Source organism: Nansenia antarctica (genome assembly GCF_963989245.1).
Source record: "Nansenia antarctica genome assembly, chromosome: 2".
Classification (NCBI taxonomy): domain Eukaryota; kingdom Metazoa; phylum Chordata; class Actinopteri; order Argentiniformes; family Microstomatidae; genus Nansenia; species Nansenia antarctica.
The window spans coordinates 77,266,187-77,276,186 of NC_137675.1; the positions used below are offsets into that span (position 1 = coordinate 77,266,187).

The 10,000-nt window shown below is 50.5% G+C and overlaps 1 protein-coding gene across 1 annotated transcript in view; it reads right to left on the bottom strand.

The window, feature by feature from the left end:
* The window catches only part of cacna1ha (calcium channel, voltage-dependent, T type, alpha 1H subunit a), a gene marked incomplete at both ends in the record, with an annotated part of 90,737 nt that overhangs the window by 16,749 nt on the left and 63,988 nt on the right, over positions 1-10,000 (bottom strand). Inside the window, 13 exon segments of the mRNA XM_080523463.1 lie at positions 570-783; positions 1,616-1,705; positions 1,963-2,088; positions 2,420-2,546; positions 3,088-3,272; positions 3,742-3,810; positions 4,210-4,333; positions 4,854-4,954; positions 5,977-6,384; positions 6,770-7,053; positions 7,487-7,574; positions 8,166-8,321; positions 9,690-9,807. Coding sequence (XP_080379589.1) covers positions 570-783; positions 1,616-1,705; positions 1,963-2,088; positions 2,420-2,546; positions 3,088-3,272; positions 3,742-3,810; positions 4,210-4,333; positions 4,854-4,954; positions 5,977-6,384; positions 6,770-7,053; positions 7,487-7,574; positions 8,166-8,321; positions 9,690-9,807 — 2,090 coding nt within the window.

Genomic DNA, 10,000 nt, shown 5'->3' on the forward strand with positions numbered 1-10,000 from the left:
TCTACTGGTAAGGCGTTACCATCAGGGAGGTGCATCCATCCACCCCTGCACCAGGTCTGATCAGGCCCCCACATGCACTGAAGAGAGAGGTACAGTCTACCCAGCCACTGTTCACTATGACCATCCCTCCGCTGTTCCCCTGGTTTAAACTGCGCGGGCCACTACGTTTCTCCTGAAACTCTCTCTCTCTTTCTGGTTGTTCCACGTTGTATCGAATCATGTTGTTGTGAGCTTTGGTTTCAGAGGGAAAGACCACAAATTCATTCACTGGAGAAAGTGTGACCCCCCCCTCCTCTCTGTTCTCTCATGCAGTGTTTGAGAGGGGGGTTGAGGTGGGGTGGGGTGGGGGCTGCAGTCATGCAGTTGCATGCGACAGACTGACTGTCAATGATGCTGCCACTGACGACGTGGACCAGTCAGTCTCTCTCCCTCTATTTCTCTCTCTCTCTGTCTCTCTCTTTATTCATCCCTCTCTCTTTCCCTCCCTCCCTCCCTGCCTCTCTCTCTCTCTCTCCGTCTTTCTCTCAGGCTCTGAAAGCAGGCAGTGCTCAGTAAAATAGACTACAGACCAGGCCCTCCATTCTCCTTACTCCTGCGCTTTTTCTCCATGGTTTTGAGCCTCTTCTCCTCCCGTAGCCGCGCCTCCTCTTCCTCCTGGTCCTGGCGACACTTGTGGAAGTTCTCCACCACCACGCCCACAAACATGTTGAGGACGAAGAAACTGACGATGAGGAGGAAGGAGATGAAGTAGAGGAGCATCCAGGGGTTGTGGTTCCTCACCGGCTGGAGGGGGGAGGAAAAGAGGGGGCAGGGAGAGAGGGTGGGGAGGAGGGCGAGGGGAAGGGAAGGAGGGGAGAGGGGTAGAGGTGTGAGGAGGGAGGGGTGGATGGGGGGAGGAAGGGAAGGAGGGGAGAGGGGTAGAGGTGGGAGAGGGTGGGGTGGGGTGGGGGGAGGGAGGGAGGGGGAGAGAGAGAGAGAGGGGGGGGGGTGGGGGGAGGAAGGGAAGGAGGGGAGAGGGGGGAGAAGAGGGAGAGGGAGAGTAGATGGGAAGGAGGGGAAAGGGGGAGAGGAGTGAGAGGATGAGGAGGGAGAGGAGAAGGAAAGGAGGGGAGGGGGGGTAGAGAAAGAGAGACAATAAGTGATAATGGGTTCCAGGTACCTGTTAGCCTGCTGGCCCAGTGATCCTTAGTCGATAGTAACTGATTCATTCAGAGTTTGGTGTGGGTGTTATTACAATGGGGAATTGTGTGTGTGTGTGTGTGTGTTTAAATATGTTACAGTGGAGTTGGTGTGTGTGTGTGTGTGTGTGTGTGTGTGTGTGTGTATGTGTGTGTTTCTCAGGGGAACGTGCAGGGTTAATACTACCTCCTGTAGAGGAGAGCTGCAGGGCTCTGGCTCTCTGTCTGGGCCTGTCTCCAAACTCAGCCCACCTGCACCGTGTGTGTGTGTGTGTGTGTGTGTGTGTGTGTGTGTGTGTGTCTACTCTCATCCCACCTGCACTCCAACAATCAGACGGAGGCCAACAGAGACAGGCAAGGTGTGCGTGTTTGCTTGTGTGTGTGTCTGTGTGTGTGTGTGTGTGTGTGTGTGTGTGTGTGTGTGTGTGTGTTTGTACCTGCTGGTCCACTCCCACAGCGTCCAGGCCGTCATACATGATGTTGACCCAGCCATCCTTACAAGACAGCACGAACAGAGACATCAGCGCCTGAGGAAACATAGACACATCATTGTTAACACACACTCTATGGTTCCTACCCTCTTTCTCTCTCTCTCTCTCCCTCCATCCATCCCTCCCTGCCCAGTCCCTCTCTTCCTCTCTCCCTCCCTCCCCCAGCCATCTACCTCTTCTATCCCTTCCTCCACATCTCCCCTACCGCCCTCCCTCCTCTCCCTCCGTACCTGCCCACCTCTCCCCTACCGCCCTCCCCCCTCTCCCTCCCTCCTCCCCCCCTCCCTCCGTACCTGCCCCAGGTTGTCAAAGTTGTATTTCCTGCGTCTCCAGCGGTAGTTGGCCAGGAGACAGTCAGACTTATTGGTGATGTTTCTGGTGTCCAGGCCTTCACACAGGTAGAACTTCCCCTTGAAAAGCTGCACAGCAGAGGAACGGTTCACGTGAACATTAACTGTCAAAAGTTTGGACACACTTCCCCCATTCAATTGAATGGGAAAGTGTGTCCAAACTTTTGACTGGTATTGGGCATCTCATATTTCTCAAGTTTTCTCAAGTTTGTACTCAATATGTGTGTGTGTGTGTGTGTGTGTGTGTGTGTGTGTGCCTGTGTGGTGTTTCTGTGTGTGTGTGTGTGTGTGTGTGTGTGTGTGTGTTTTTGTGTGTGTGCCTGTGTGGTGTTTCTGTGTGTGTGTGTGTGTGTGTGTGTGTGTGTGCGTATATGTGTGTGTGTGTGTGTGTGTGTGTTACCTGTACTCCCAGTATACCAAAGACGATGAAGAATGCGCAGCAGATGAGGACGATGTTTCCTATGGGCCTCAGAGACGTGATGAGAGTCTCTACTACCAGCTTCAACCCTGGAGCACGGCTGATCACCCTGGAACACACACATACATATCTTTAATGTTGGTAACCCCTGCTAGGGGTGGTAGGGTTACCTCAGGGGTTCATAGTGTTACCTCAGGGTTCGTAGGGTTACATGGGTGTTACCTCAAGGGTCATAGTGTTACCTCAAGGGTCATAGTGTTACCTCAGGGGGTCATAGTGTTACCTGGGTGTTACCTCAAGGGTCATAGTGTTACCTCAAGGGGCATAGTGTTACCTCAGGGGGTCATAGTGTTACCTCAAGGGTCATAGTGTTACCTCAAGGGTCATAGTGTTACCTCAAGGGTCATAGTGTTACCTCAGGGGGTCATAGTGTTACCTCAAGGGTCATAGTGTTACCTCAAGGGTCATAGTGTTACCTCAAGGGTCATAGTGTTACCTCAGGGGGTCATAGTGTTACCTCAAGGGTCATAGGGTTACCTCAAGGGTCATAGTGTTACCTCAAGGGGGTCATAGTGTTACCTCAGGGGGTCATAAGGTTATCTGGGGGGTTGTAGGGTTATCTGGGGGGTCATAGGGGGTCATAGGGTTACCTGAGGGGTCTTAGCGTGCGGAGCAGTCGTAGAACTCTGAGAATCCCCAGGATTCTGTTTCCTCCCGATGAGGCCAGGGAGACCAGGATGTCCACCAGCGACACAAACACCAGAACACCATCCAGAACATTCCAACTGCTCTTGAGGTAGCTCTGCTTCCCCCAGCAGAAGCCCAGCGCCACAACCTACACGCAACATCACCAACAATACCCAACAATACCATTGAAAGAAACATTCTGATGATAACATTCAAACCACATCACAATACCATTGAAACAACATTCTGATGATAATAATAATAATAATAATAATAATAACTTTTATTTGTATAGCACTTTTCCTGCAAATGTTGCAGCTAACATTGTTGTTAACATGTTGATAACATTGAAACAACATCACGATACCATTGAAACAACATTCTGATGATAACATTCATACAACATCACGATAACATTCATACAGCATTATAATAACACCAGAACACCGTCCAGCACATTCCAACTGCTCTGGAGGTACCAACCTACACACAACATTATACCAACGTTAACATGACACAACGACACACACAACATCACAATAACGGTCATACAACATTATAATAACATTCCACAGAAAAAAAGCCTCTAGGATAGGAGGAGACTAAAGCACCGTTACCTTGACAGTCATCTCGGCGAGGAAGATCACTGTGAACACGTAGTTGGACACACTCAGAAACACTCGCTCCTGCAGAGGAAGAGGAAGGAGGAGAGAACATGAGGCTGTGTGTCACCATGTTGTTACTGGTCAGCAGAAGCACTCGGCTTACAATAGCAAGACTAACTCTTACACATCTGTGTGTGTACGTGCGGTGTGTGTATGGGTGTGTGTGTGTGTGTAATATTTGTTTATATATATTGTTATATATAATTGAATGGAAAAGTGTGTCCAAACATTTGACTGGTACTGTATATACTATATACTGTATATAATATATGCCATTTGGCATACATCCAAAGCGACTTACATTACAGTGAGTGCATACATTTTTCATATGGTCTCAGCGGGAACCATATAATGTGCCTGTGCATGTCTGGCTGTGTGTGTGTGTGTGTGTGTGTGTGTGTGTGTGTGTGTGTGTCTCACCGTGCTGTGAGGCTGGATGTCAGGCCGCTCCAGGGCGATGGTGATACAGTTGAGGAAGATGAACACCAGAACCACGTGATCAAACATCTTATGAGAGATCATCTTATTACACCACACACGGAAACTAGAGAGAGAGAGCGAGGGTGGGAGAGAGAGAGCGAGGGTGGGAGAGAGGGAAGGAGAGAGAGAGAGAGAGAGAGAGAGAGAGGGAAGGAGAGAGAGAGAGAGGGCCAGTTAAGAGGCAAAGGAAAGAAAGAGTTTATCGAGTGGTGGAGATGCATCCAGTGTGTTTGTGTGTGTGTGTGTGTGTGTGTGTGTGCGTGTGTCTCTCTGTGTGTGTGTGAGTGTGTGTGTGTGTGTGTGTGCATAATTGTTTTATTGCCATGCAATCAACTTGTCAGTCAATTGTTGGAATTTGGTATTTTATGCTCTAGGCAAGGGTTCCGCCTTACACGGCGACCCTGGAGCAATTAGGGTTTCAGTGCCTTGCTCGAGGACACCTTGACATGTGGCCAGCCGGGGTTTGAACCGCAGAGCTGCTGACCTTGCTATCATTAGCCAGAGCCACAGCCGCCCCCTGTGTGTGTGTGTGTGTGTGTGTGTGCGTGTGTGTGTGTGTGTGTGTGTGTGGGTGTGTGACTCACGAGTTCTGAGGGGAGAACAGGTAGAGAGCCCAGTCCTCGTGTTCTCTGCACCAGCGGGGTTTGTGGCTGCGCATCACCCTCCTGACCCGGAACAACACCGTCTGTAGGGGTCACAGCACAGGAAGTTAGACTACAACAACAACAACAACAACAATCACACACACTCCTCACTCACCATAACCTCAGTAGAAACGTCTCTGTGTCTGCTCAACCTGATACAGAAGCTGTTTTACCTCATGATCCTAATTAAAAACAGCCCTAAGTAAAGCTCTCACTGTGCGTCTGGCCGAGTGCCATCTCGCTATGTGTGTGTGTGTGTGTGTGTGTGTGTGTGTGTGTGTGTGTGTTTATGCGCTACATAAAACTCCTTGCTGTTTTGGGACTCTAATTGCTAAAACAGCTTATGCCTGAAACACAAACACACACGCGCACACACACACGCGCACACACACACACACACACACACACACACACACACACACACACACACACACACACACACACACACAGTCCTTTATCACTGTATCAAGAGTTTCTGATTCCTTGCGGCCAGGGACAGTCTCATTGTTTCTGCAGATTTCACAGCTCAATAAACTCAATTTGGAGGCAGTGATACCAACACAGTGTCACTGCAGAGGTGACTCTACACCACTAGGGAAAGATAAACATACACACACATGCACACACACACACACACACGTGCGCACACACACATACACACACACACACACACACACACAGACACCCACATATGCGCACACACACACACACACACACACACACACACGTACACACACCGAGGTTGCTCTCTTCCCACTGAGAAAACAATTACCGCTGTGCCCAATCAATTACAGCGTAACAATTAGTCTCTGCAGGCCTCAACACACACACAACACAATAACACTGAGCACTGATACAGAGAGGGAGGGGAGGAGAGGTGGGGGGGCTAGAAGGAGTTGATAGGAATACAGAGAGAGAGCGATAAAGTCAGAGAGAAACAAAGAAAGAAAGAAAGAACTAAAAAAAGAAGAACAAAATATATGAGTAATTACGAGACTGGTAAAGTCCAACATGCACACGCACGCGCACACACAAACACACGCGCACACACACACACACACACACACAGACTCACGTCTTCTTCCGCGTCGTCCTCGGGGGACGAGTCGTCCTTGCCCAGGTCAGGGTTGGCGGGGCTGGGGTCCGGCCGGGTCAGGTGGAGGGTCCGGCCGTTGCAGTCTCCGTACTCCCCCGTCACGTTACCCAGGGTGGACGCCTGCAGCAGCTCTAAGGACCGAGGCCTGACTCCCCCCCCGGCCTCCCCCTCCTCCTCCTCCTCCTCCTCCTCCCCCCCCTCCTCCTCCTCCCCTCCCTCCCCCCCCTCCCCGGACAGCAGACTCTCCCTCTCTCCGCTGGTGTCCCGGCGCTTCAGGCTGGGGGCGCGGCTCAAGCTGTTCCAGCTGGATCGACGGCTGCCCCAGGAGCTGCCTGACCCCCGGGGGGGGAGGGGGGAGCGCCGCCCGGGACTCGACTGGAAGGGGGGGAGGGGGGAGGGGGGGGGAGAGACAGAATGAGGGAGCGAGGATTAAAGAGTGTGAGAGAAAACAGTAAGGTGATGAGGGGACTCACGGGACTCATCAGTAAGGTGATGAGGGGACTCAGAAACAGTTATGAGGGGACTCACCAGGGAATGAGAGAGAGAGAGAGGTAGAGAGAGGGGTAGAGAGAGAGAGGGGTAGAGAGAGAGAGAGAGGTAGAGAGAGGTAGAGAGAAGGGTAGAGAGAGAGAGAGAGGGGTAGAGAGAGAGAGAGAGGTAGAGAGAGGGGTAGAGAGAGAGAGGGAGAGAGAGAGAGAGAGGGAGAGAGAGAGAGAGAAAAAACAGTAAGATAATGAGAAACAGTTATGAGGGGGCTCACCAGGGAGTGCAGGTCATAGGCCGAGGGGTCTACGGAGGCGGAGCTGCCACGGCGAGATCCTCCGTATCCAATCGCTGCCACCGGATTTCCTAGCCCCGCCTCTCCGTACTGTAGCCCCGCCTCTCCGTATGTAAACCCCTCCCCCAGCAGGGACTCGGGGCCCACGGAGCTCTTGGGCGTCGGCATGGGCGTGGCCGCGGTGTGCATGATTATGGGAGGAGCCACGGTGCCTCGAGGATCTACGTGGCCGTTGGCCGTCATCATCAGAGAGTACATCTTCAGCTCTGAGGAATAACATCACCGTCGTCACTATCACCATCATCGCCATCACCATCCTCCTCATCGTCTTCATCATCATCACCATCGTTATCATCATCATCATCATCATCATCAACATCACAATCATCATCTCCATCATCATCATCATCATCATCAACAACATCACCATCAACAACATCATCATCATCATCATCGAGGGGAAGCTAAACTATCGTTAAATCTTTACCATGTTAGCAGTAGACCTAATATTTTAATGTTGGCAGTCGGCTAAAGTCATGTTTAAACTACCTCAGATAAATGCGACATTATATCAACAACAGCAGAATAATATTTATTCGTGGGCCTCCCCCGCCCATGGATTTGTCGGGCCCACCCAATATTACACAGGAGCTACAGCACATACGACCAGAAGTTACTGGCACTTCTCTCTGCACCCACCTGAGTCTCTGAGCTGCTCCACCTTCTCCTCCTCAAAGTTGTCTGACCTCTTCTCCTCCTCCTCTGAGTCGGAGCGGTTGGCGTCTCCCTGTCAGACAAACAGACATGGACAGGAGGAGATGTTTACAGAACACAACGGGAGCCTTCTCTGATAATGAAGTCACTTGTGCTGTTAGCCTCTCGCGTTTAGAACCCTTACCTCAGCATGAAAGCCCTCTACTAAGATGGCTGCCTTTAGAACCCTCACCTCAGCCTGAACGCCCTCTACTAAGATGGCTGCCTTTAGAACCCTCACCTCAGCCTGAACGCCCTCTACTAAGATGGCTGCCTCTAGAACCCTCACCTCAGCATGAACGCCCTCTACTAAGATGGCTGCCTTTAGAACCCTCACCTCAGCCTGAACGCCCTCTACTAAGATGGCTGCCTCTAGAACCCTCACCTCAGCATGAACGCCCTCTACTAAGATGGCTGCCTTTAGAACCCTAACCTCAGCCTGAACGCCCTCTACTAAGATGGCTGCCTCTAGAACCCTCACCTCAGCATGAACGCCCTCTACTAAGATGGCTGCCTTTAGAACCCTCACCTCAGCCTGAACGCCCTGCACTAAGATGGCTGCCTTTAGAACCCACACCTCAGCCTGAATGCCCTCTACTAAGATGGCTGCCTATAGAACCCTCACCTCAGCCTGAAAGCCCTCTACTAAGATGGCCACCAGCAGGTTGAAGAGGACGTAGTTGCCGAAGGTCATCAGGGCTACAAAGTAGAGCGCTGCCAGAGGAGATGTGGAGGCCATGCCGTTATACAACACCACGTTCCAATCCTCCTGGGTTAGGATCTACATAGAGAGAGAGAGAGAGAGAGAGAGAGAGAGAGAGAGAGAGAGAGAGAGAGAGAGAGAGAGAGGGGGAAGAGTGCATGTTAGCTATTATGCTACGTAGTGCTGCCAGAAGAGAGAGAGGTTATACAACATCATGTTCAAGTCCCCCTGGGTTAGGATAATACAGAGAGAGAGAAAGAGAGAAGGGGGGGAGAGATGGGGGGTGGGGACTAGGGGGGAGAGAGAAGGGACTGAGCTATACTTGTATTGCCACCATCCAGTAATATATCATTTAAACAGGCTGGATCTGAGTGTTGTGTGTGTGTGTGTGTGTGTGTGTGTGTGTGTGTGGGTAGGTGTGTGTGTGTGGTGTGTGTGTGTGTGTGTGTGTGTGTGTGTGTGCGTGTGTGTGTGTGTGTGTGTGTGTGTGTGTGTGTGTGTGTGTGTGTTTTTCTGTGTGTGTGTGTGTGTGTGTGTATGTCAATGGGAGTGATATGAGGCGTTTAAACCAGAGTTATAGTTCATGATGCAGCAAGAAATCCCACTCTAAGTCTGCCCACTCATTACGCCCTGTGGCAGTGGGACAACTCACAGTGCTGTGTGTGTGTGTGTGTGTGTGTGTGTGTGTGTGTGTGTGTGTGTGTGTGTGTGTGTGTGTGTGTGTGGAGAGAGAGAGGAGAGAGTCTCCAGGTATGAGTTTAACTCCCTCTGCTCTTAAGCATCACTGGCTAAAATGCTTCTTCAGCAGCTCAGAGTCACAACACACACACACAACCACACACACACACAAACACACACACACAGCAATTCTGCTGATGCCTTCTGTAGAGAAAGGAGGACAATCTATATGGAGCGATTGAACAATCACTCCTCAGAGAGAGAGAGAGAGAGAGAGAGAGAGAGAGAGAGAGAGAGAGAAAGAGAAGGGACGGTCACGCTTCCTTGTGTTACTACACTTGACCGATGAACGTTTTACATTACTTTTACATTTACATTTTTGGCATAGAGCAAGATGCTCTTATCCAAAGCGACTTACAACAAACACATTAAACGACTGATGTATAGATGATTCACTTACTTTAGACAAAACATTTCTAAAGTAAGTGAATCATCTATACATCAGTCAGCAGAAGAAAAAGTAATATTCTAGGACCTGGGGCCTTTGGCAGTCACAGTGCTAGAAGAAGCAAGAATGACTTTTTTATTTGTTAATTTATAGTAGAGAAACTGTCCAAACTGTCCTCCGGGTAGTAGGGATGAGGAGGTCTTTATGAGGGACAGTTCTGAACTCTGTTATTCAGTAAATGGACTGCACTTATATAGACACACACACACACACACACACACACACACACACACACACACACAGTACTGTAAGTGTCTGACCTGAAACACAGTGACGATGGCCCACAGTAGCGAGTCGAAGTTCTTGCGGTCGGGGATGGTGTCTCCGTTCTCCATCTGCAGGCTGAACTTACAACCAAACAGGTGCATCCCCAGGATACTGCAGGACAGCACACACACAGTCACCATACAGTGTGTGTGCTTGCTGGTGTGTGTGTGTTTGTGTGTGCGTACGTATGTGTATGTGTTGATGTGTGTGCGTGCGTGTGTGTGTGTGTGTGTGTGTGTGTTTGTGTGTGCGTGTGCGTACGTGTATGTGTTGATGTGTGTGTGTGTGTGTGTACATGTGCATG